General features: G+C 40.0%; 1 protein-coding gene across 11 annotated transcripts in view; it reads right to left on the bottom strand.

The window, feature by feature from the left end:
* ITPR1 (inositol 1,4,5-trisphosphate receptor type 1) overlaps positions 1–27382 on the bottom strand; it is a 410117-nt gene extending 382735 nt beyond the window's left edge. For 5 of the 11 annotated variants that reach the window (XM_056804558.1, XM_056804561.1, XM_056804562.1 and 2 more), the window contains exons 1-3: positions 26636–26956; positions 25595–25670; positions 61–168 (exon numbers count right to left, since the gene is read on the bottom strand). In XM_056804558.1, coding sequence (XP_056660536.1) covers positions 61–152 — 92 coding nt within the window. In that variant the 5' untranslated portion in view covers positions 153–168; positions 25595–25670; positions 26636–26956. Of the gene's footprint in view, positions 1–60; positions 169–25594; positions 25671–26635 lie in introns of all 11 variants that reach the window. The other 6 variants (XM_056804559.1, XM_056804565.1, XM_056804566.1 and 3 more) reach the window with 3 other exon arrangements.
* Between the last annotated feature and the right edge of the window lie 428 nt (positions 27383–27810).

Genomic DNA, 27810 nt, shown 5'->3' with positions numbered 1-27810 from the left:
TTTCTGGGGGAGAAAAGGATATCTGAGAAGCCTGTCACATAAGATGTCAGCTGTTCTTACCCCAAGGTGCTGATAAATCCATTTGTTGATCCCTCTGCGTATAGAGAACAAATGTCTCCAATATGCAGGAAACTAGACATCTTGTCCGACATGTTTTTCTTGAGGATTCTAGACAAAGGAAACATATTCAATAATTAGAAAGCTAGAAATGCTTTCCAGGGAAAATGCTGCTGGAGGTGGTGTTGCCTTGATTTCCCCCCAAAAGCCTCATTTCTAAGTTTTGATAAACTGTTGAAAGAGAAAAAGGTTTTAAGGGGTTAATAAGCCATATGCAGCATAGACAGTTTCTAAAATTAAATTCATTTTCAGGACTCTCTGCAGTGATCTACTTCCTCTCTGATAATGTCACACCTGAAGCATGCAATTTGAGACTTCTCGGCAATATATAGTAGACATAAATAAAGAGACTACAAGGAACTCAGCCAAGACCTAGGGGTGATTAAGGACTCCAAGCACTGACTTATGAAGTATATTAACATATTTAGTTCACCTCAGGGAATATTCAGTGAGAAGGGAAAGGCTGAAGAAAAATCATGTACTGCATTTCAAGGATACATAGTCTCAGGTATAAAACAAAGTGGATGAAGTTAAAAAGAAGAGACAGAATTTCTCTTGAAAGCTCTTCCTGCAAACTAAAATCTTGGGAAGTGTCCAGATGTGAGTCAGAGGACCTGGGTTCAAATCCCAAATACTACCTGTAATGACTATCTGCTAAGTAATTTTTGATCAAAACACTTAAAACTCTCTATGTCCTAGTTTTCTCAACTGTAAAATACTTAGAATAGCTGGCTTCCTTCAAGCCTCATCTTAAATACTACCTTCTTCTGGAGGCCTTTCATAGCACTCATCCCTCCCTGCCTCCAGCTGCAAGCAATTTCTCCTCTTAAGTTACTTCTGGTATTTACCTTGCATAAACATATTTTCTATATGCACCTTGAATATATATATATATATATATATTTATGGACATATAGTTTTCCTCATCAGAATAGAAGCTTCCTGAGGGCTGGTACTGCTTATGCTTTTTGCCTATTGTTGGTATAATGTCTGGACTGCACTAGGTGACTCCTGACAGATGGACTAGATGGCCTCTAAAAATCTTCCAGCTGTAGAATCCTACGACCAGGAGCTCACTGACCTAGCAAGTCAAAGTTGGGTGTTTCCTCCAACCCCCATTCTCCTCCCCTTGTCTCTGGAACTGCTTGAAATTATTCCCATCTTCACAAAACCTCCATAGAAAACACACACACACACATACACACATACCCCAAACAGAAATAAAAACAGAAATATTGGCATGATTCATCATAACAGCTTTCATCGGAAGGGTAAATATTTAGGAGTGACGGTTGTGTTATAAGGACCATATTGATGATGCTGTTTTTAAAAGCAGAGTTGTGTGTAGGAAGCCAGTATACAGGCAGGTGAGGCCTATAGCCAATCATCAAATATTACCTAAGGTATTTAAGATGACTAAGGATTTCTCATCTCTTTCTTGCTCTAAATTTCTGACTTTAAATTTGTTTTTCCATCTATTTATCATCACCTTCTGGAAACCAGGAATAATTTACCACACAAAATTTGTAAAAGGCCACGATGGTTGTAATGATGTATTAAAAATATTTTCACTCTTAAGCTGGCTTCCTGGATGCCAAGTTTTCTTTGGAGGGGAATTATACAACTGTGAAAAAAAAAACCCAGAAAGAATAGGGGTTTGCCTCTGTTTCTTCCAGAAAAATGCTAAAAAAAAAAAAAATCATTAAAGTACTCCTGCTCTTGTTGGTAGGAAAAAACCTAATTCCAATCCTGCCATTTAAAAAAGGGATAAACAACATTTTATCAGGCATTAACTTGTTTACAATGAGAGGTAGCAGCAAAGAATTCATTACAAGGCTTGAAACAATAGAGCCAAAGTTTATGGACACTTGGGAAATGAGAAAAGATATACAGTAATGGACAGAAAGGACAATCCACCAATTTGTCCTCTTCAACATCATGTTTTTAATCCCATGTAATCATGACTATATTTTTATGACCTGAAGGTAAGCCAACTTGTTTAAGCAACATCATTAGTCCATTTCCCCTTTCTGGTAACACGTTAAAAATAGCTGTTTAATAGCCATTGCATATCTACTATGGACTTGGGTTTGTTTTGGAAGGTTTAGAGCTCATTCATGGATAGATAACTGGTATGTTCTGGGTCCAATTATTAGATAAAAATTTCTAAGGAAAATTCAAAATACCTTTACAGTTTTCAAACCTCATAAAAGGCCATGCAGAGTTGTCGAATGTGAGGACAGAGCCCACACACCACAGAACTGGAAGGGACCTCAGGGGCCTGCTAGTAAAACAGGATCTGAGCTAGATCCCTTGTTTCAGCTTCTGTAGTAAGGTCACCAATGGCCGAGACAGGGAAAGGGGTGCTCTACTTCTTCCCAAGGCAGTAACTCTAATTATTCAGAAAGCCTTCTTTATATTTAACCTACATGTGCCTCTTCTTTGACTTCCACACACTGAGGCACCAAGATCAAGGCCAAATCTTCTCAGAGAACTTCTCTCCAAGACAGCTAACTGTAGATCCCAATTTAAAAACTGGCCATCAAACCCGTCTTTCTCCTTCCCCAAAGAGTAGCCCATGAAAATGTCTGCCCCGTCCCTAAGGAGAGTGATCTGGAATGGAGCCAAGCTGTTTGCTTCCCCTCAGAGCTGTCACCACCACCTAGGTGAGCAGAGCCAAATCCTACTGTTTTTGTTTTTTTTTTTTGTTTGTTTGTTTTTTGCCGGAGAAACTGACTAGAAACATCTGTTTCTGATCAATCTGGATGGTGACTCTCAGAGTTGCTCTGCTGGACAAACTGGAATCCAACACCATCCTTTCTAAGCATCCTGCAGAGCCAGCAGTGTTTGTTATATTTATAGGTGAAAGGTTGTCATGAAAAAGTTTCTTAGTTACAAATTGCCACTGTTATCCATTTAGATGTAAGAATAAATGTTACTTATTTGCACTTTTTTCCCCCCATTTTTCCCCAAACTAGAGAGACTGGTCCACCCACCACAATTTACAATGGGTGGGTAGCCTGCTAGGAAATTTGCCAGGGGCCACAGTTTAAAAAAAAAAAAAGACACCCACATAGAACAGTTGGATTTTGTTTTGTTTTTTTTAATCCCACTTTCCCCAGGGGTCTCTAGCAACAATTATACTAACAAAAGATTAGGTTAAAGGCTTCCGGGTACTGCTGGAAGCTTCCAGTGGCTTCCCCCTTAATTAAGCATTAGGGACCTGGAGAATGCCTAACACCATCATTCCCTTGGAAGGAAACAAAGCCCAGTAAAGTCAACAGATAGGGAGGGCATCCAGGGCCAGAAGGGGTGGGGAAGGAGGAAAGTCCATGAGTGATGGGACTAACAGACCCGTCATCTGGAAAGTTTCCTGTTGTTAAGAGGGTTTGGGAGAGCCTGCTTTTTTATCTGATCTTGTACCATTTGTGCCTGCAGACCTCTTCCGGCCAGTCTCACACTAGGCTCCTGTTTTAATCTACTCACAGTCAAGCTGGGGGACCCCCAAGAGGTAAAACAGATGTGCTAACCTGCTGAGGCAGGCAGTTAAGACAAACTCATTATCACTCCCTGGGCTTTTAAGCCCACCAGGGATAGTTGGCCACTCAAGGCTCCACCAGCTCGTGGACAACAGGAGAAAGTCATCTTTTCCTCTGAGATATTCACCTTTCCGAAAAGATCAAATGGGTTTGGGGAGGGGGGTGTTCTAATGCTTCAACATTTACAATTACTGAGGCAAAGACCTCAATGATAAAAGCCTAAAATGACTAGCATATAAGCGAACGGAGGAAAAACCTGGGTGATATTATTTCATAGACAATAGCTATCTTCTTCACTAAGAGGAAAGCTAATTTAAAATTCAGGTAGATTCGAATATTCAAATGAATTTGTGATCTCATCAATCTGGGGAGCTCCATCCAGTAATACATATCATAACTCATCCTTTGTATTTCTCATTCATGTCTTCCCATAAGGGGTTCCCCCAACAGACCACAGTTCTTCCTTCCTTTTGCCCAACATTGTGAGGTTCCCTTCTAAGACCTTCACAGAGGATGACCTCAATTTATGCATACAGATGACCCTCATAATGATTTTGTATAAATGAGAGACAGGTATAGAGGTTGGCTGTAGTTTTCTTGGCCACTTGTTTGGTTATCAACGAGGTCCCAGTTTTTCCCCCACATATTTACTGTCTTCTCCTTTAGATATCTTGTAAATTGATCCTTCAATGCCCTCACAATTGTATTCCTCTAAGCAATGATCTTCTTAATAGATGTTTGACCTAAGTCAGATTTTTTCCCCATCTTTGTTCTTTTTCAAATAATTTCTTAGTTCTCTGACTGTAGTGGTGGAGTCCAAGAGTGATGGTTTGATGATTCATGATGAAGATGATTCCATATAATAGTGATTTCAGCATTTCCTTTTTTTCTCCTTTTTGCTGTCTTCTTTCCATTTTTCATCTGTGAATGTCCTTGGATACCCTGGATATCTTGCCAAACTTTCTTTTCACTGGCTTTATCCACCACTCATCTCTGTTTTATGAGACAACACTACTCATAATCATCCATCATCCTTTTTCCAAAACATTTATATTCTAACACTGTATTGCCTTTGGTTGTTATCAGTCTCCATTCAGTGAGTAAATCAAATGTCTGTTTACTAAGGAGTTTTCTGGACTTCTTAAGTCCCCTGTTGCAGCAATTAATTTATATTCGTTTGATCTCTGGCTTAAATTACTATAGTCGATATCATTTCTATTATCTGTTTCCCAATCTGATTTACAATAGTTTGTTTAACAAATTCAGGGTTGAATTCATAATAATTTTACTTAACAATATAACTTTTCAGAGTTTTTATTACAAATTCTGATCTTTGCTCTCTCAGTGTGGGGTGGCACTGATAGCCAACACAGGGATTGTCTTTTCTGGTTTATTAAAATGTGATCAGTTTTTATTTATTTATTTTTTCAAAACCCTTACCTTCTCTCTTGGAATCAATACTGTGAATCAATCCACTGAGCCACCAGACTGTCCCCCAGTTTTACTTTTTAAGATGTTTGGTGCTGGCCATGCCAGGCCCCTCTTTTTCTAACAATGTATTCATGATATAGTGGATGAGACTTCTAATCATAGTGATTCTTTAAGATTACCTGAGTAGTAGAATTGTGGATGCCAAGTCTTTGGTCTATCTCATTTTTTATCTCCTGGACCACATTTTCTCACATTTTTCTCTCTATCCTCATTTCTTCCCACCTTTGCCCTGATGTGACAGAGTGAACTTTTTCAATACCATGATTGCCCATGCTATAGAATTCAATAATAGTGAACTGAACAGGGGCAGAATTGAGAGCCAGGCCTAGACATGGGAGGTCTTGAGTTCAAATATAGCCTCAGATATTTCCTAGCTATGTGACCCTGGGCAAGTCACTTAACCCCCATTGCCTAGCCCTTAGCACTCTTCTGCATTGGAACACAATAGTGATTCTAAGATGGAAGATAAGATTTTTAAAAACAATAATAATAAATTGAGAAGCTCAATCACACAAATAGTCTATGTTGAGCTTATGAACTACTCAAACATTGAGTCCTTTTTCATGTAAATTGTCAAACTGTTAACTTATGCCCTCTACCAATTGACTGACAAGTGATGCCACTCTTGAGAAACCTGGTAAGAATCTAAATGTTCAGGGTCAGTTGAAATGATGCCTGGCCTGGGACCCAAGCTACATAGGATGCCTGAGATCAGCAGGGAAGGCAATATACACACTGACAGCCATCTGCCACCTCCATTACTCCCCAAATATAAACTCAGCCCTTCCTTCCCCTGGTCCGATCCTCTTCTTCTGCTCTCCCTTGTCCTCTGTTCCCCGTAACTTTCCATTTATCTTTAATCTCTTTCCCCCCTATTTCTTGCTTTTTCTGGTACTCACTGAAACTTAGCTTTCTCCTGATAATACCTTAGCTCTTGGCATCCTCTCCAGAGCTGCATGCTCTTATTCCAGAACTTCTGACAAAAGGGGGCCAGGAGGAAGAGTTGGCACGTTCCTTTCTTGTCACTGCCATGCAATTTGTATAGTCCTTTGCCAGGGTCCCTTTTGTCCTTATTACATTCTTCTATCATCCTTATGTAGATCAAACAGCCTCCCTCAGATCCCTTTAATATTAAACTGCATATTCACTGAGGGCAGGAACTGCATTGATTTTCATCCTTGTATTGCTATCCCCAATAATTAGCAAACTGCCTTGAACACAAAGGTTACTAATAAAGGTTTATTAAATTGACACACATTATGAAATATGGGAGAAGGAAAAGCTCAATGAAAGCCTACTCCAAAACATTTCTAAGCAAAGCAATGGTAGGAATGAATTTATTCCTCACCACTCTCATTGAAAAGTATATCAATTATAGGCTTGTCAGAGTGGCTAAAGGACAAGGACAGAAATGTGCATTTCTAAAACTAAAAAACTGCCTTTAATATAACTAGGCTACTTTGATTTCAAAATTAAGTCTATATTTAAATACTCAAACTTTTTTTTAAACCCTTACCTTCTGTCTTGGAGTCAATACTGTGTATTGGCTAGGCAATGGGGGTCAAGTGACTTGCCCAGGGTCACACAGCTGGGAAGTGTCTGAGGCCACATTTGAACCTAGGACCTTCCGTCTCTAGGACTGGCTTTCAATTCACTGAGCTACCCAGCTGCCCCCTCAAAACTTTTCAAAAGCTGTTAAACACATCTACTTAGGTGGGGATCTCACTACTCAATTCCCTGTCTCCTGCATTCATTTCTACCTATGCTGGAATAAATTGGAAAAGATAAATAAAGGGAAACATTTCTTGAAAATCCTCAATAACAAAGGTCTGAGGAATAGCAAAGGGTTGGCACTCTGACAGGAGATGATATTTAAGGCACCCAAATACACAATACCCAAGACAAGGTAAATGCAAAGCTCACACTCACAGTATGATGGAACTTCTGAAGGGACTTCAGGAGCTATTCAGTCCATTCTTCTCTGGAAAAGAATCCTCATCAAAAATATGAAACCAGGAAGCTTTTCCTTTTAGACCTTCAGGGAAAAGGAACCCCCTTGACACCAAAGCAGCTCACTCCATTTTTGAGCAGCCTTGTTAGGAAGTCTTTCCTAATATTTGCTCCTTTACAATGTCTACTCATTACTCTACTCTTGCCTTTCAGGACCCTGCCAGTTAGAATTGTCTTCCACATGGCAAACTTTAAAGGGTTGGGAAAGAGTTATCATCCATTCCTGTGTCTTCTCTTCTCCAGGATATATGTTCCCAAGTTCCTTGAATTTATCCTCCCTCCTATGACATGGACAGCCTCCTTGTGACATTCAAAAGTTTATCAGTCTATTTTCCAAACATTAAAATAATAACCCAGATATAGTCTTAAAGGCTATAGTAACCCTTCCTTCTTTTTTCTTTTTTTCTTTTTTTTAAACCCTTACCTTCCATCTTGGATGATTCCAAGGCAGAAGAGTGGTAAGGGCTAGACAATGGGGGTTAAGTGACTTGCCCAGGGTGTCTCGAGGCCAGATTTGAACCTAGGACCTCCCATCTCTAGGCCTGGCTCTCAATTTACTGAGCTACCCAGCTGCCCACCCCCCCCCTTATTTTTTCTTAATGCAATGTAAGATCAAATTTAATTTGGGGGCTTCTATATCACACCGTTTACACGCTGCAGTCTAACAAAAATTCCCAGATCTTTTTTTTTTTAAACCCTTACCTTCCATCCAACCATATTGGTTCCAAGGCAGAAAAGTGGCAATGGGGGTTAAGTGACTTACTCAGGGTCGCACAGCTAGGCAATATCTCAGGTCATATTTGAACCCAGATCTCATCTCTAAGCCTGGCTCTCAAACCACTGAGCCATTTAGCTGCTATCTCTGGATCTTTTTAATGCAAACTACTTTTCCAACTGTGACTTTTGCCTTGTACCTGGGACAATGCTTTTTTTATTTTTTAGCCCAACTAAAATAATTTCATAATTACCAAATTGTACCTTATTCAGGTACTATTGTATGGCTAAAAACAGAGATCACAGAGACTTTGATGGCCTCTCTATGACCAGGGATTTTGTCCCTTCTGAGGATAATAGAGACTTTGGAAGACACTGCCAGGAGAGAGAATCCTGGGACAACACCAATGAAATGCTCTAAGAGTAGATCAGTTTATTTGGGGATTTCTCTGTTCTCTGGAAAAAGAGAAGCTTTCTCATGTTTTAGAGTGACAAAAAGAAGGAAGAAAGGCAAGCTTGAGACACAAATAGATGAGTCCAAGCCTAGAGAGTAAAATGGAATGGACTGAGGTTGACACTAGTCAGAATGATAGTCAGCAACTGAAGTACTAGAGAAAAATCTCCATCAGCAACATTCTTGCACTTCACTTGAGCGACATGAATTTAGTTGTGAGCCCATCACAATCTACTCTATCTTTATGAAGATGGTTGAGTGTCCATAGTATTCACTAATGCTAATAAATTGGGTAGCTAGGTCTCTATATTCTGCAGATAACGGCACTCTAACTCCCATTTCCATGCCACGCCACTTTCCACATGAAGCCTTTTCCTGATTTTCCCAAACTAGAGTGAGTGCCTGATCACCCAATCTTAAATTTGTTCTGAATATACTTAGGCATGTACATTGTGTCTCCCCTGACAGAATGTAAGCTCCTCGAGGAAGGACTGCTTCATTCTTTTGACTTTGTATCCTATCACCTAGCACATTGCCTGATACACAGTCGATATTTTATAAATACTTGTTGACTGATTAATAGTCATTATTAATAGTGAGTTTGACTAAGCCTATATATTCAGGGTTTGAGTTTGAGAATGGAAAGCTAGAAAAGAGAAGAGATATTGTTGATTTTTCTCTGGATTGGAAGCTGAGGGAATTTCCTATGGTTTTAGTAATGGACAAAATTATTCCATAATATGCCTACTAGACTGCCTTGGAACCTGGAGAAAGAAAGAATCAATAAATAAGGAAACAATGATATTGAGTGGAATGGTAGTTTGTGAGGCTGTTGATAAAGATGCCTGAGATACCCTATGTGAGTAGCATTAAATTCAAATAGAAATGTATCCCTACTGGCTACATAAAAAAACAAATATTAACATCAACTATATTGTACTGCATTTTCATTAATTTTGTTAAACATTTTCCAGTTACTTTTTAATCCTGGCTGTTCTGTTGATCATTTGAGGCCCATATTTCCCACCTTTGCCCTACATCATATACTTATATCTCCAAAAGTATGAAATGATATTTATCCCAATGCTTTGACCTGCCAAGATCTTTCTGAATCATGACTGTGAATCCAGAGCATTGGCTATCCCTTGAAGCTTTGTATCACCTACAAATCTAATAAGTATACCAGTTATGCTTTTATCTGTCATTAACAAAAAATATCAAACATCACAGGGCCAAGTACAGATATCTGAGGCACTCTGCTAGAGGAAATCTGCCAAGCTGCCATCTACGAATTAATGACTATTCTGATTCCAAATCTATCTAATTGTATAATTTTCTAGCCCACATTTTTCTCCCTTTCCATAAGAATAGGATGAGATGTTTTATCAAGTGATTTGCTCAAATCTAGCATTTAAATAAGGTGTTCTCCTTGAGCTTCTGTTTAACTACCTTGTCAAAAAGGGAAGTAAGATCAGTCTAGCCCAACCTTTTCTTGATGAACATAGGTTGATTCTATGTTCACCATTTCCTGTTTTCAATGTTGACACCTATTGTTTACTGACTTTTCCAAGAATCTAAATTCAGCTCACTGACCTTTAGTTTGCATCATCTACTCCCTTCTTTTTTTTTTAAATCAAGTCGCAAGCTCCTTTTTAGTCCTTTAGTGCCTCTCCCTTTCTCCATCATCTTTAAATTATAACTGACAATGAGTTCAGCAACTCCATTCTCCAATTCTTTCAGTCCTCAAAAATGTAGGTCATCTGAACATGATTTCAGAAAGAACTAGGAAGACCTACATGAACTTATACAGAGTGAAATAAACAGAACCAGAAGAACACTGTACATAGTAACAGCAATATTGTGGAAACTGTGAAAGATTTAGCTACTCTTAGTAATACAATGAACAATTTTGAGGAATAAAGAATGCTATCCACTTCCAGAGAAAGAACTATTGAAATTGGAATGTAGATCAAAGCATACTATCTCTTTCCATTGAGTTTATTTGGGTCTTTATTTGGGAGTTTTGGTTTTATGTGAGTATTTTCTTAAAGAATGAACAATATAGAAATTTGTTTTGCATGATAATACATGTATAAGCTAGACTGAATTACTTGCCAGCTCTGGGGAAGGGGGTGGGGGGGAGGAAGGAGGGAGGGAGGCAATTGGGATCATGTAACTTCAGAAAACTTATGTGAAAAATTGTTATTACATGTAGTTGGTAAAAATAAAATCTTTTATAAAAACATATATGTAGGTCATCTGGACCAATAATTTGAATTCTCTAAGGGCTATTAGCTGATCTCTTACCAAACAAAATAACAAATGAAAAGCACATTGCAAACTTTAAAGTCCTACTTAAATGCTAGCCAATATTATTTACTATCACCTTAATTTTCTTAAGTAGCAATTCACTTTTAGTCAATATTATTTTATCTTTTTTTTTAATCCAGAAGCTATTCTCCTTGGTAGAGAAAACAGACAAAATGAGAAAGCAGCAGCTGTCTTGTCCCTTTGGCAGTTATCACAGGCGCAGCACTTTCTGAGTAGCAGTACTGTCTTTCTTGATCCTCTCTTCCCCAAATACAGATGAAAACAATTTAAATGTTTTGGGGTCATCCTTAGCTCTCATTCCAAGCTTAGGCACTTGGCATTCTTACAACATGAAACATACATTTTGTATTCCTCCTCAAGGACTTGCCCTTGTTTCTATCATCCTGTACCTCTCTTTGTAAAATCTAAGTTTGCAGAGTCCTCTGTCAGGCCACACACACTAATTTCTTGATACAACCCTTGTTTCTCCTTATCATGGAAATGGTTTCCTTTTGTTTCTTCAAAATTTAACTCTTTGGAGTTTCCCATCTCTCTCCTGAGTTGACTTCCCCTAAAGAATTTAAATTCATAAGATTCTTCACTGATGGTGCAATGGAGGTAGTCCATCTCATATCTCTTCCAGAAACATTCAGAGAAATGACAACAATCTTCTGAATTTCTTCTATATCAGTGTTCAACTGGGCTGAAGATTACAGTCACACTGAGAGAAATTGTTCGTTTCATTGTATGGAACGAAAGCATTTTTGCAAAAAGCTTTGACAACAGCAAAGAATCCACTTATTGTAATTTCCCCATCTTTATTTCCCAGACACATATCGCACTCATTGTGTTAAATTAGTTTTTCTAAGATCTCCTCTTCCACCTACACAAAATCAGATTGAAGAATTTAGCAAGTCCTGAAACTAAAGCTAAATTAGAACATTTAAAAATTAACCCCAAGGTTACCCTTGGGGACTGATTCCAGTCAAGTCAAGAACAATTTCTAGGGGCTCCAGCCATTGTCCCAGATAATTGTCCCCAACTATTGTCCCATTGCTAGAGATAGTGCCTAGACCCCCAATTTCAATGGCACGGGGAATTCTCCGGTAAGGAATCTCCATCTACTAAGGTAGATCAGTTCCTTCTTTGCAGTTGAGAGTCTCAGAGAATTGCGCAGGGGACCAAAAAGTTAAGTGACTTGCCCACATTTACAAAGTCAGTATGGGTCAAAGGTAGGACTCAGAAACCATGTCTTCCTGGTTTCAAGGCACACTATCTCAGCCCTGCTAGGGAAACAAAGAAGAAAAAAAAAGACAATTCCTGACCTAAAGGAGGAGGACATGTACACAAAGAGTACAAAATATATACAAAGTAAATACAAAAGTTCAATTGGAACTAAGGGTTCTTAAGCTGGAGTCTAAGAAATGGTTTTTCAAGATATTTCAATGACTGTATTTCAATGTAATTGGTTTCCTTTACAATCCTACGTATTTTATTTAGTGCAGCTAAACACCACATTCCTTGATTTAAAACAAAAAACCCTGACCTAGGCCAACCCCCTCAATTTACAGAAAATGAAACTAAAAGCCAAAGAGATTAAGTGAGTTGCTCCAAGTCCCACAAGAAGGAAGGGACAGTCCCAGGACTGGGCCCTCCAACCTCTTACTCTAAGTCTCACAATCCCCTCCACAACATTCTTCTGCTCCCATAAGAATGGCAATGTGACTATACCTAGATACTCATCAAGTGACCTTGACTCCCCAGAACCCCAAGTTTTTACAAATGCATGCCATTCAACCCTCACTTGTTTATTATTTATTATTTATTATTAATTTAATTAATTTATTATTATTATATTCTATTATAATAACTAATATTAAATTATTAAATATGGAACCCCATGGCTGCCCAACAGTCCATGATAAATACCTAAAATTAGGCAAGGTTAATCACAGCTGTCAAGGCCTAAAGATTCCCTCCTCAACCTACCACCTATTTCTTAATCACCCCACTCCCAAAGGGTTTGACTGCTCAGTTAACTTACAACTGGTGATTTTCTGGGCATGATTCAAGGGAGTCAGGATGCCCTTTCCCAAAACAACTTCTTGTTCTTATGTTCAAGTAGTGAAGCAAGTTAAGGTCAAGGATCTGAGCTCTACTTACTTAACTTCTTTGACAAGGATTCCATTACCAGGACTAATCAACGAATAACAGGCATAATTCTAACCCAAGTCTGTGGTAGAATAAAAAATGAATCTGCTACCAAACAAAATGATGAATAGGGTTAGACACCTGTCCCCAACATTGTAAACTCACATGGCAATTTATTAAAGGGAAGAGTTTCTTTTTCCTTTGATGTTCTCAAAAATTCATAGGAACTTTGGGAAAATCGTATAATCGTTAGGTCCTGCCCCCAAAGTGACTTGGGGATGCAGAAACAAAAGATGATGTATTTCAGTAAAATTTTGTTCCACAGAATGCTAAAAAATTATGCAAAACAAGGACATTAAATTAGGAAGCCCTATAAGGTCCCTGTCAATCCTAGCTCAATCCTTTACTCTCACAAAGAAAATAGTACCAGGTAAATAAAATCAATTATCAACTATTTAGAAAGCACTGAGGACAGAAACCCCAAAAAGGAACTGGTGTCAGCCCTCAAGAAGCTCCCATTCTCCATTATCACATTTCTGGTTTTTCACTTTTAAAGAGACATTTCATTTCCAGATTTAAGGGGTTTTACATTGTATGACTTTCTTTTAGACAGAAGATGAAAAGTATTTTGATGGCATGTGCCCTAACTTTGGTGAACTAGATTTCCAACCAACAGATGAGTAACCCCATCAAAATGAATTGCCCACATCTCCAAACATTCCCCTATTCAAGCAGGATATAAGCATGTTGAAGATATGGACTAGGGCACGTTTTGCTTTGGTATTCCCATCCTAGGATAGGGTTGGGATTTTTTCCCCCTTATTTTGGTACACATCTGTGGTTTCAGTGGTATATAGAGCTCCTGATGAGAAAACTCCCCTACCAATGTTAATAAACAATTGTTCTGCAAGTCCTGTCTAGAAAAGTTACCTAGGGCCCATAGAGGGAAAAGGCCTTGCCCAGGGTCACCCAGTCAGACATTGTCAGAGCCAGGAAAACCCCCAGGCTTCTTTCTAATATGAATGCTGGCTCACTAGCCACTGCCCTGTGGTACTTCACACTGATGCAGAGCAAGGATAAAGAAATGCTTAATGGAATAAATTCTGCCTAGACATCAGATTGCTGTACAATATTCACAGTTGTATAAAAAAAGCTCTTGATTTTATTTTTCCTTTAACCCATACCTTCTGTCTTAATATCAATTTTAAGCCTGAAAAATGGCAATGAGGGGTAAGTGACACAGCTAGGAAGTGTCTCAGGCCAGATTTAAATGCAGGTCCTCTCAGCTTCAGGTCTGGCTCTCTATATTCACTGTACTACCTAGTCATCCCTTCTTGGTCTTTTCTGTGTGTGTTTTAGACTCCTTGACAGCAATAATGATTTCAGATGCACAAAATAAAATACATAGTATTGAAAAAGTTACCAATACTACTGAAATGTAATTATTAAAATATTTCATCTTGAAACTAGTTCATGGAGTGCCAGTTTAGAATCATGAGTATAAAAGATACCTAAAAACTGTTATGGCATTAAAGAAGAAAAAAGAAAACCCTACCTATTTTCTCTTGAAAATGTGAGGCTCTGGAAAGGAGCAGAACCAGGAAATCATTATACACAGAGACTGATACACTGTGGTACAATCGAAGGTAATGGACTTCTCCATTAGGGTCAATGCAATGTCCCTGAACAATCTGCAGGGATCTAAAAAATACTATCCACAAGCAAAGGATAAACTGTGGGAGTAAAAACACCGAAGAAAAGCAACTGCTTTACTACAGGGGTGGAGGGGACATGACCGAGGAGAGACTCTAAATGAACACTCTAATGCAAATACCAACAACATGGAAATGGGTTCGAATCAAGAACACATGTGATACCCAGTGGAATTGCACGTGGGCTATGGGAGAGGTGGGGGGGAGGAAAAGATAATGATCTTTGTTTCCAATGAATAATGTTTGGAAATAACAAAATAAAATAATGTTTAAAAAAGAAAAAAAAAGAAAATGTGAGGCTCTGGATTCATTTTCTGGATATATAATAGCTCCAGGAAGGGTGATAGTCCTTGCCATATTTACCAACACCTCAATCTCTTGCCAAAGAATACCCAAAGCTCACATAATTTGGATAAAGAATTAGATTAAAATATGAGTTGTACCTCTCAGTACAATCTGACACTATAATGAGAATTCTTCCCCAATCATTTCTAAAAGAGAAAGGAAAAGGGGAAAAAGAAGAAACCCAACAATAAATGAAGAAAAGATTATAGGATCACAGATATTAACTAAAAAGGCTTTCACAGAATAACTAGTCTTACCCCCCCCCATTTTACAGATGAGATAAATGAGGCTAAATAAGGTTCTGTGACCCATTAAAGGTTACAAAGGTAAATAAGTAAGTGTCTGAGGTAGAATTTGAATCCATGTCCTTTGACTTTTGAAGTAGAGCTCCAGATTATAGTCAGAAGCCTGGGTTCCACACGTGGCTCTACCACTATCTCATTGTCTAATCTTAGGGAAGGTTTTTCTCTTTTCTGGACCCCAGAAAAATAAGTATAAAACCAGAGGGCTGGACTTGGGCCCATTACAACTCTGTGAATCTGTGAATCCCCTATATTCACTACATTAAAGTCCAACTTCTCAGAAAAGCTCTCCCTATGTGAGTAGAAAATAAATACTCCCATCTAATTCCTAGTTAGAAAAACACAACCAACCGCTCACCACTGAACCAGCCAACCTGTAACTCCATTTCCTCTTGGCTTTCACTTTCCAGCATTCAATGACACAGGGCTGCCAAGTTTAGCTAAGCCTGGCTCTATTTCTATTTGCTCTGAAAATGTAATTTTAAGGGGAAGACAATCATCCAAGAGCCACCTTCCAAATCAAGCTTTAGGAAAGAGTCCTAAAGAACATCTGGAAGGCCAGAAAGCCACAAGGTAGCCGGTAGCCAGCAGCGGATCTCTCAGAAATCCAGGTAACTCAACTCAATAAACATTCATGAAGTCCCCACTACAGACCAGGCATTTACACTACATGCCTGTATAAAAAAAAATCAAAAGGAAATAATAGCCATTATCCTCAGGTAGCTTATACTCAAGGAGGGCATATAACACTGGCAAAAAAACAAGGATCTATGTGGTAAACTGAGGAAGGTAAGTAGCCTAACAACAGAAGGGACCAGCAAACATTTGATGGCTTGAAGGACATTAAGGATTATAATAGAAGGTTGTCAAATCCTTTTTTCAGTGGTGTCTGACTCTCCTGGCAGAAATACTGGACTAGTTTATCATCTCCTCCTGCTCACTTTACAGAGGAAGAACGGAGGCAAATAGACTTAAGTGACTTGCTCAGGGTCAGACAGCTAGGAAGTGTCTGAGGCCAGATCTGAACTCATGAAGTTGTCTTCCTGACTTCAGTTCCAGCACTCTATCTCCCTAGCTGCCCTTTCAAGTAAGAGGCTGTGCTCATCACAATACCTACAGGAACCTCATGGCTTAAGAATCTTTCATTTGAGGGTAAATAGGACAGTAGAACATAAATTTTAATGTTTAAAGACAAGAGTGTATTTGAGGAAAATCATGCATCAGTAAGAAAATGAAGGTCAAGCAATACTGTCTATGAGAAGCAATGTGGCATCATGGATAATGTGCCAGACTTGGAGTTAGGAAATCCTAGATTCTTCAAGGCCTGTCTCTCACACTTAGTGGTTGTATGGCCCAAAGTGGACTGCATTTTCTTGCTAAGCCTCAGTTTTCTCAGCTCTAAAATGGGAATCACAATACCTTCAATATTTCGTTCACGTGGCAGTTGCAAGGAACAAATAGGAGAATAGATGTTGAATACTTTAGAAACCTCCAAACTCTACATAAATGTCAATAGTTACTATTGTTAATTGTCATCATCATCGTGTCAAACTATAAATAATCACAAAAAAGACCCTCTCAAGAAGACACAGGGGCATTATTCTAATATCTTAACTCAGAAATGTGTATCCTAAGGTAACTACACATGAGATAGAGAAAACATCTTTATTTAGCTATTTCTAAGGTTTTTTATAATTATCTTTATTCAACCAGTTGAGTCTCATTTCATTTCACAACTCTGAATGTCCCTGGGTTATATTTCAGAACTTCCTTTAAGCAAAGACAATTGAAGATAGAATCTTGAGTTGCGAAATAGGTTATTACCAACAAGGTATGGGGGGGGGGGGGGCAATCCCTTTCACTACTGCTGGTTGCTAATCTGATCAATCATCAGACCATCCTCAGAAATTCAGATTATGTCCACCACAAGAAACTTTATTCAATTCTGAATAGTATTTTTCTTAAAGCAAAAAGCAAAAAAAAAAAGTCTGCTTTCGTTTTCAACTGGTGCAAAAGTAAATCATCAGAGCTTGAAATCCTGATCTTTACACAGTCTTCCTAGATGACCCAAGACAGTCAGAAATAGAATGGCCTTAAAACCACATAACTACAGAGTGATTCTCTAATTCCTTCACGTAGCAATTATACATCCTTCAAAAAGCTCTCTCACTTTTATAATGCAATTTTGTATGGTACAGTGGAAAGAATGCTGGAATCTGTGTCAGAGGAATTCACTAGCTATGTAACCGTGGGCAAAATCCTCAAAATCTCTGGGACTTGGTTTCATCATCCATAAAAGTATGGTGTTGGATAATCTCCAAGTTCCCTTTCAGTCAGTTCTAAATCAATCATCTGATGATTGTTATAAGGGATCTTCTAAAAAAAACAAATGCTGTACAGATGACTCAAAATACATTGACATCTCCAAGATGGAATACTGTATATGAGAAAAATATTTGTGCTGCTTGTCAGACCTCTCCAACCCTGACTGCCATTACAACAGACCTTACCTCAACTTAATAAGATTTGGTTCACCCGTGCTGAATCAAAGAAATAACCTTTGGGATCATCTACTCCATCTCATTTCAAAAATTTGGAAAGTGGGGCCCACAGAGGTTAAAGGGCTGTCCCTACCTCATACAGCTACTAGCCACAGCAGAACCAAAAACAGTATCGAGGTCTCCTCTTTCCCAGTCCAGGATTCCTTTGGAACCAGGACAAAGTAAGGTCTGTACTGTAGTGTGACTATAGAAAATAATAAGGGGGGAAATGGCCAGTCAAGTCAAGGGAGATGCTACTGAAAGGAACAGAAATATTCATTAAGGCTGGATAAAGTTGGCTTTTTTTTTTTAAATCTGGATATATATAATTTCATCAGTGTGAAATAGCCTAACAAAATATAAACTCCTTGAGGAGGGGGTCTTTTGTCTTTGCATGCTCAGCACTTAACACAGTGTCTGGCACACAGTAGAGCTTTTAATATATGTTTATTGAATGACTGGAAACATATTCCACCTACTAACACAGTTAAAGGGTGTCTGGGAAGACCAAGATGTTAAGTAGATGTCTCTCCATGGTCCCAGGCAGGACAGAACTTGGGTTTTCCTGATCTCAGTGCCATCTCTCTATCCTCTCTACCAGGGGAAAAGACCTTTACCAGATGATTAAACTGTGTAAGCAGCAGATATTTTTATATCCATTCAGCAGAAGAGGAAATGAGCACACAGATGTTACCTGTTTTGCCCACCCAGAAAGGAGTCAATGCTCAGACCTCAAGAGTTCCCTTCTCCCACTTCTGTAAAATAGGGCTATTACCAGAGAGTAAAGCTCAAGTCCCAGAGTTCTTCAATGTTCTACCAAGTTCTACTTAGTTCTACTAATGTTCTAACACCAAACAACCTTCTCAAACTGTAAAGTCTTCTAGAAAACACCTCTCCTAGCAAGATGCAGCCATCTAGCCAAAATGAGCTGCGAGTAGTCATTCAAACCCCTTCACTTACTGGCCACCGTCTATTTAGAAGCTCATGGGCTTTCTGAAGGTGACTGCCATGATGTGTCAAGCACAAATGCTTGTGTGCACACACACATACAGAAATGTACATACACACATACACCAGAAAAACCATGTGGCCAAAGGTTCTGTCTAGGCAGGCCCTGGTGGCAATTTTTCAAGTGGGAGAAAATAAAGGAGGATGTAGCCCTGACTTTTCCAAACCTGAGACTAAATTTCTCTCTTCCCCAAACTGATTATCTATTCCTATCAGAAGTCCTGGGAAGTTTGGTGAGCCACAGCAGATGGGAAGGATAGTTTCCAATAGGAGTAGACTCTAAGCTCATTAAGGGCAAGCCCTGCTTTGGGTTTTGTCTGTTTTTATGTCCAGTGAATGTCACTCAATTATATAAGTCTAGAAGCCCCACCAGGAGGGTGTGAAGGTGCCTTCTTGGGATTATCAACAACTGGGCCAAAGAGGAGCACCTGAATGGAAGCAAACAAATGGTTCCAAGTAAGAACAAAGGTGGCACGAAGTCCAAACCTGTGAACTTTATTCAGAACGGGCCTCCCTCTCCCTTGTATCTTATTTCTTATCCATCTCTTAGACTCTTTAGCTGCCTTCAAAGCACAGCTCAATGGCTACCTCATTCATGAATAAATTGGCCTTTCCTGATCTCTTGAATTGTTCACACTCCTTTTCTCTTGAAATTACTTTATATAAATTTGGGAAACATGAGGGATCCAGTCAAAATAACACTGGGTTTGGAGTCAGAAGAACTGGCTTCCTAACTCTTTCCTTACCACTTATTATCTGTATGATCTTGGACAGATAGATATCCCTTAACTTTCCTAACCTGAAAATGAAAATAATCTACTAGTTTGCCTTTAAGATCATTTCTGGCTCTAAATCAATCATCCTATTATAAAATGAATCTTGCATAATGTGGCATAATGGATAGAGTACTGATCTTGGATTTAGAAAGACCTGGGTTCAAATGCCAACTTTGACCCTCACTAAACATAGGACTCAAGAGCCCAAACTCTCTGAACTTCAGCTTCCTCATTTGCTGTTGCTGTTTTTTAAAAACCTACTTTCTATTTTAGCAACAATTCTAAGACAGCAAGGGCGAGGCAATTAGGGTTAAGTGACTTTCCCAGGATCACACAGTCAGTAAGTGTCTAAGGCCTGATTGTCCTCTTAACTCCAGGTCTGGCTCTCCATCCACTGAGCTATCTAGCTGCCTCCCAGCTTCCTCATTTGTAAAGGAGGGAGATAACACCCACAGAATCTATCCTACAGGGTAAGTATGAGGCTCAAATTAAATTTCATATAAATATGCATATATATGTATATACATATAGAGAGAGAGAGAGAAAATAGAGAGCTCTTCAAAAGTTTAAAGTACTATGTAATGTTTCACATGATAATAAATGTATAATCTAGATCAAATTGCTTACCACCTTTGAGAGGCAGAAGGGAAGGGTGGGAGGAAAACAATTTCAATCCTATAATTTCAGAAAATGTATATTGAAATGTGTACATGTACTTGGGAAAATAAAATACCTTTAAATTAAAAAAAAAACTTTTTAAACTATTTACTAGCTGTGTGGCCCTAGGCAAGTCACCTAATCCTGTTTGTCTTAGTTTCCTTATCTGTAAAATGAGCTGGAGAAGAAAGTAATTAACTACTCCAATATCTCTGCCAAGAAAACTCCAAATGGAATCATGTCAAGAAATACACAACTAAATACTAAAATAATCAATTAGTATTTATTATTGTTTTGTTTTTTGTGTTCCCAGCATCTAGTCCATAGGAGGTGCTTGATAAATGTTTTTTAATTGACCATGTACCTATCTATCTATGTAAGGTTAGTTCTCATTAGAAATGCAAGCTCCTTGAGGACAGGTCTTGTTGCTTATTGGATCTTTGTTCCCCCAGCACCCACAATGGTGCAACCAACCATCACAATGGCAGGTGCTTAACAAGCGTTTGCTGAGTCTAAAGGAACATACTCTTCACAAGCTGAGTTACCTCTTTTCCCAACTGTCAACAAATTAGAAACATGGAGAAGAGGAGCAGAGAGAGAGAGAGGCAGGCAGACTGATATATGTATAAGAAGTGCCAGCAGACAGCCTGATGAGAACACAAATGAAAAACTTAGAAATGGGGTCCACTAATTATGTGCCCCCAACTGGAATCAGACTTCGTGAAATCTGGGTCTCTTTGGAAATAAAACAGAACTCATATATCTGTATAGTGCAGCAACTGTGTGAGTCCCAAGGGGGAAATGCGCAGGCACTTAGAAGTTGTCAAATAAAAGAGCTCAATTCCAAAAGTTAGCAAGCATGTCTTAAGCGTAAACCCCAGTTCTCAAGGCTTCCCCTTTAACCAAACTGATGTGGGCTGTGGGGGATAATGGTGTGTTGGCTTCTTCTGGGGAGGCACAAAGAGTATATGTCGTAGTTTGGTTCTGGCACTCAGCCTTCCCTTAAACTAAGGATTCCTTCCTAACTTTTTTGGTACCATGGACTCCTTTGGCAATCTAGGAGAAACCATGTCCAAAACAAGAGGCAGAATATCAGAGTGGATAGAGGTTCAGTCTTCGATTCAGGATGCAAATCCTGACATATTTGTGTGGCCACAAGCAAGATACTTACCTTGAGAACCTCCACATAACTATCTAAAGTGTCTAAAGCTGGAGGCAGTTAGATGGCTCAGTGGCTTGTGAGCCAGGTCAAGAAATGGGAAGTCCTGGGTTCAAATTTGACCTTAGAAACTTCTTTGCTGTGTGACCCTGGGCAAGGGCCTAGCCCTTACTGCTCTTCTGTCTTGGAACCAATACACAGTATTGATTCTAAGATGTAAAGTAAAGGCTTAAAAAAAATAAACAAAATAAAATGTCTAAAGCTACAAGAGGAGGTGCCTACCTGAACCACAGAAATTTCATACACTAATAAAATCACAGCCTAGGTCCAAAAAGATAGCACAGAAAACACTCATACAGTCCCTGCCCTCAAGGAGCTTATGTTCTGCTGCTGCTAAGGACTGAAGGCTCCTACAGGTACCCCTGCATTCAATTCCCTTTGTTAGTTCTCAAACATTGACACCTAAGACACCATCCACTTTTCAATGGCAACACCAAAGCTTGTATCAATGCAATAATAATGGTCAAGACAATCTACTCTAATTCTGATCTCTGCTCTTTAGGAGAGCATGTCAGCAACACAGAATACAAGTAGTTAATTAATTTCACACACTGGCAAGACTTCCCCTAATAGAAATGGTTTATGAATACAATGTATGTATTTGTGTGAGTGTGTGTGTGTTTTTTAAGATCAAACCAATAGCAAATAAAGCAAAGTATTTGCCTTGTGTAGACCCTACTTAAACCAAGTCTGTCCCAGGGCAGTATGACCTAGAAAACGAACTCTAAGCCAAATTTAAATTTGATTTTTCCGCTGTTTGTACTCTGGCTTCTTCATAAGCAGCCCATTTTTTTAAAAATCACATCCAGATTTCCCATGGAGACTAAAATGCCATCTGATAATACTTTCTCAACAATTCTCTGAAAGTAGATAATTTGTTTACTGACTTTTTCTTTAGCCTTGCTCTCCCCCCTTTAAAAATAAGGCAACAATTCCCAAATCTATCCTACAGATTTTCATATTTCTTATTCTACTAAGCAATCATTATGCTTCTATTTAGGTTCCCGAAGAACAAAGAGGTCTATTCTCTTTAAAACAGAATACCAAAAATAAAAGAGAATGCCAATGTGGATGATATCTTGTCACTTTAAAACATTTTGTATGAGATCCAACACAGAGGTCAAAATAATTCAGTTCAGTGCTAAAGGACGGTAGGTTTATATCAAGGTTGCCTAAAAGAGACTTTTAAAGAAAACACAGGAGGGATATACCATTTGGAACATGAAGAACCTTCCATAACTGATAAAGGGAAGAAAACCTTGAGAGGCTTTTCTGCTCCACATTGGATTAACGAAAGGGCAGCCTGTACTTCCAAGACAGGAAAAAAAAGTGTACAATGGGCAACAAAGTGAGCTTGAAGGTTATGTGAAAAGGCAATACCATTCACATTTGCAGCTTAAGCTATGATTTAATTTTATCAAGTTTTCCATTTGAGACATGCCTGCTATTTTTTAAATTTATATTGTACTAAAGAAGTCCCTTGAGGATTAAGGCCATACCTTATTCATCTTGGTATCTTCCCCAGGGTCTAATCAATGCCTTGCACGTAACTGGGTTCCATAAATCACAGTAAGAGACTGTTTACATTGGAAGGAAGCTGAGAGATCACCTAGCCCAAATCCTTTACTTCAATGATAAAAAATGTGAACTTCCCCAAGGAACACTGATTTGTTCAAGGCCCTAAGGTGAGTTAGAACTGGTATTCCCAGTATTTGCAAAATGAACAAATAAATGGTGATGTGTTTTAGTCTCCCATAAAGCATTTTGCAAACTTTAAAGCACTACAGGATGCTATCATAATGATCATTTGGCTTTCCTGCAATTAGCAGAATATAGAATCTCACTTCAAAAGTGGTTCAAAGAATTAAACTGAAATCAGTTATATTCTCAGACTTATAAACCCATAACTTTGTGGTATAATGACCCACTCTACTTCCTAATAACATCAATATTTTCCTCCCAAGTCAAGCATCTCTCCTTGTATAAGGTACCAGTCCGGGCAGACCAAGCAAGCCCTACTACTCTGCCCCCAGGGTAACAAACCTTTAAGATTTTCCAAGGTTCCAGCCATAGCACTGCTGGGTCTGTACCCCAAAGAGATAATGGACAAAAAGACTTGTACAAAAATATTCATAGCTGCGCTCTTTGTGGTGGCCAAAAACTGGAAAACGAGGGGATGCCCATCAATTGGGGAATGGCTGAGCAAATTGTGGTATATGTTGGTGATGGAATACTATTGTGCTAAAAGGAATAATAAAGTGGAGGAGTTCCATGGAGACTGGAACAACCTCCAGGAAGTGATGCAGAGCAAGAGGAGCAGAACCAGGAGAACATTGTACACAGAGACTAATACACTATGGTATAATCGAACGTAATGGACTTCTCCATTAATGCGGTGTAATGTCCCTGAACAATCTGCAGGGATCTAGGAGAAAAAAACACTATTCATAAGCAAAGGATAAACTATGGGAATGGAAACACCGAGGAAAAGCAACTGCCTGAATACAGCGGTTGAGGGGATATGACAGAGGAGAGACTCTAAATGAACACTCTAATGCAAATATTATCAACAAAGCAATGGGTTCAAATCAAGAAAACATGTAATGCCCAGTGGATTTACGCATCGGCTATGGGGGGGTGGGGGGGGAGGAAAAGAAAATGATCTATGTCTTTAATGAATAAAGCTTGGAAATGATCAAATAAAATATATTTTTTTAAAAAAAGATTTTCCAAGGTTTTCTGATAACATAACACTCAATCTATACAGGATCATAGGATCACACAAGCTTAGAAGAGGAAGGAGCTGTGGAGGCCATCACTCCTTATTTCTAGATGAAGATTCCGAGGTCCAGAGAGCGCATGTAATTTGCCTACATAGTAATAAAGGGGCAGGACCAGAATTTGAACCTGGGTACTGTAACTCTCTTTCTAGCGTTCCTCTTCACTGCCCCCAAGCAACTTATTTACCTCGATTTCAGAAAGCAAGGAATCATCACAGAAAATTTTAGGCCCTGATGATTCCAAAGGCACATGACTTTTAGAAACTGGTCTACCAATAAAGGAAAGAAGGATGTGATGGGGAGAATTTTCTGGCAAATTCTCTCTCTAACTCTGGTCTAAAAGCAGGCAACTGAGAAGAGGGAAGGTCAGTCTGTGGCTATGAAACTTGTTCTGTTCAGTACAGAACTAACTGGTCAGGAAGGAGATGGAACCCCCAGCTTTAATCTAATTAGCACTACATGAATTAATGGGCCTAGGCTCTCCACAAATACAGATGAATAGAGTACAAATGCTTTCCACTACATTAGCACTCCTGAGAATTTTATCAACAGGAAACAAAAGCACTACACCTCTTAATGAAGTGTCTAATTTTTTTTTCTTTTCAAATGAGAAAAAAGCCCAAAGGCTGTAGTCCAGGGAACAGCTAAATATTTAGACTGTTACATGTTACCAAGAGCCATCCACCCCCTGTGGCCCTGTTTTTTGACCATTTAAGAAGAAAACTTCAGATGGGCAAGCCTACAGTTGCATGGACGTATGTACACAACACAAGCCTCCCTCCACTAGCATTGTCAAACCAATCTGGAAAAGCTGGCCGGTCTGTGTTTATAGCAGAATCCTGGCCCCAATTCACATCCCGCAGAAGGCACTCCAATAGCATTAACTTATTGAATCCTTTGACATGTGCTTGGCTTCAGACCAAGTGCTGCGGGCTGATATTTTCTCTTCCATTTCTAGATTTGACTTAGCTGTTCAATATAAATAAATAAACCAAATCAGCTGTAATTACTTCATTTATACATAGACAGCCCTTCCTTCCCATCTGATCCAACATTGAAAAGCACATAATTCACTTGCTGGAAAGTTATTTTTGAAGCAGTTAATTTTTCTTACATATGCCTGGCAAAAGAAATACAGCCATATCTTTCAAAATTGAAATCACACACACTACATAACAAGTCAGATTTTTCTCATTCCTTCCTCCATTTAATGTCATTTCTGCCTTGTTAGAGATCTTTGGTTTGTCAGCTACAATTCTGTCTCTGGGTTCTAGAGTGGTGATTGACTTCCTAAGGCAATTTAGTTACCTCTGCTGGGTGTTTGCTACACAGAACTATCAGCAAGGTGGGAGAATCAATCTTACAGATTGAGCCTTACAGTTCTTTCTTTTCCTCTATCCTAGTTCTGACAGCTTTTAAGAACGAAGGGGAAGTTAGGAAGAAATACTCATTACGGATTCCACACTCACCTGTCACAGGTAAGCCACAGTATCTATAGCACACCCAAACTGGGGTGGTACAGTTCCTGCTCCACTGGGTCGGCGCCTGAGTTAAAAAAAAAAAAAGAAGAAGAGAAGAGAAAAGAAAAGAAAGGAAAGGAAAAGAAAGAAAAAGAAAAGAAGAAGAAGAAAAAAAGAAAAAAAAGACTCATTACAGTGGCCAGAGAACAGCAGTTCTCATGGTCTGTTCAAAAGATAGCAAGAATAGCTTGTTTAGTAAGTGTAGATGCCTTCGCTCAGGTAACAGACTTTGTCTGTCTGTTCCTCCACGATTCGGCTTCAGCCAAATCTAAAACCTGAAGGTGATCAGTACCTAGGTTCTCTATTCATGGCACGCACTCCATAAAGCCGACAGATCCACTACACGTCTCGCATTTCTGCAATACTCAAACAGTACACGGTGAAAGTGTGGTCAGATCCCCAGAGCACTTGTTTGCTAGGGACGAAGAGGATGGCATCCTCCTTTCGATGCTGGTTATCCTCACATCCCACCAAACACACAAACGGGTGTCTTTGCTCCCAAACCTCACCCACTCTGTCCCCCGTCTTCTTCCCTTTCACCTTTCCCACCCTCTCATCCCAGGCACAACGCAGACCTGGGCTCGAACACTCGCATGCATTACCAAACCGTGCAGCAGGAGGGCTACATTTTTTTTTTTGCAAGATTGTTTCCTCGAGGAGATACAGTCGCACACTGCCGTCCACCACCACCCCCTTTACGTTGCCCACCCCCGGTCCTATTTCCTGCTGCTGGTCCCTAACTTGGGGGAGGGGAGGGGAGCGGGATCGGATCCGCTATTTGAAAGCCAGTGGCTCTAGCTAGTAGACCGGGGACCTATATGCAAAAGGAGGGAAACTAGATCATTGACAAGGACATGTCAGCTGTGTGCGGGCAGCCCGGATCCCATCCCGAACCCCAAACGCCCAGGGAGGGCGGAGCAGAAAAGTTCTGCTCCGTCTCTCGGTCTCTTCCCCGCATGCATGCTGCTCTCCTCGGGCCCGGGACCCTACCTTGTCGCCCCCAGGAGCTGTGCCTGCTTGTTTTGGGAGCCTGGCCAAGAGAGCGTTAGCAGCTACTTTGTAATTCCATGTCCCCGAAGCCGGAGCTCCGTCCCGTTAGGATGGACGCTGACACGCACCCACTCCAGCGTCTGGTTTCGTCTCGTCCCGTCGGGTGCCTAGCCTTGCTTCGCCTTTCTCTCGTTCCCTCCACCTCCCTTCTCCTCCTCCCCTCCTCCTCCTTCTTCTTTCCTCCGCCACCTCCACCTCCTCCTCCTCCTCCCACCCCAGTGAGTTTCAGGAAACGGTTCAGCAGCACATCCACATGGTTACTGCACTTGAGCCCAGCTCCGGCGTGGCTTATATACTCCTCGAGGCTCCCTGGGCAATGTAGTCCAAGTCAAGGGTCTCGTAGGCGCCTCCGGCGGTAGGCTTGGACTACAACTCCCAGAATGCCCTGAGCTTCCCGGGCTGAGGTTCCAAATCGTCTCCCTGGCTTTGGGGAAGCTGGGGAGCTGGGGGTGCTAGGGGAGCTAGACCAGCAGGAGCTTTCTGAGTGATTGAAGCCAGTGACACGGTAGTTTTGTGTCGCCGCTGAGAAACAGGACAGTTTTCTGGGACTGCCACTGGCCGACTGGGCTAAGAGACTTCAGGTCCAAGAAGATGCACCTCCAATCCCCTTGGGGATCCCCCCCCAACCCCTCGAAGGATGTCCTGATTTAAAGCCTCTGGGAATGGATTAAACTTATTCTTTGCGAAATTTTTTGTTTGTTTGTTTCATTTAAACAAGCTGTCAGCTCCAGTTTGAGCCAATGCACCTTAGCCAAGAATTTAAAAAATCCACACAACGCACAAAATTGCCAGTGCTGTTGCTCCCCCACTAGAATGCACGCTCCTCAGGGACAGAAACCGAAAGGTTGTTGGCTGGTTAGTTTGGGGCGGGGGTTGTCTTGTTTTTCTCTGTACCTCCAGCACTTAGCACAGTGCCTGGCACTTAATAATTGCTTGTGGTCTGACTAGCTGGCTTCTCGGAGTGAAGGATGAAGATCCGAGGTTACTTCCAAATCCTAAACCCCTACCCTGGACTGGCATGCCAGTAATGGAACTTAAATGGAAGGCAGAGGAGGTCATCCGAGAGGGTCCATACTGGGTGGACCACCTAGGAGTCGCGCACAGGGCGCTGGGCA

Source organism: Monodelphis domestica, chromosome 7, assembly GCF_027887165.1.
Source record: "Monodelphis domestica isolate mMonDom1 chromosome 7, mMonDom1.pri, whole genome shotgun sequence".
NCBI classification, from domain to species: Eukaryota; Metazoa; Chordata; class Mammalia; order Didelphimorphia; family Didelphidae; genus Monodelphis; species Monodelphis domestica.
Note: the sequence above shows the minus strand (reverse complement) of the source record. Positions and strands in the feature narration are given on the sequence as shown.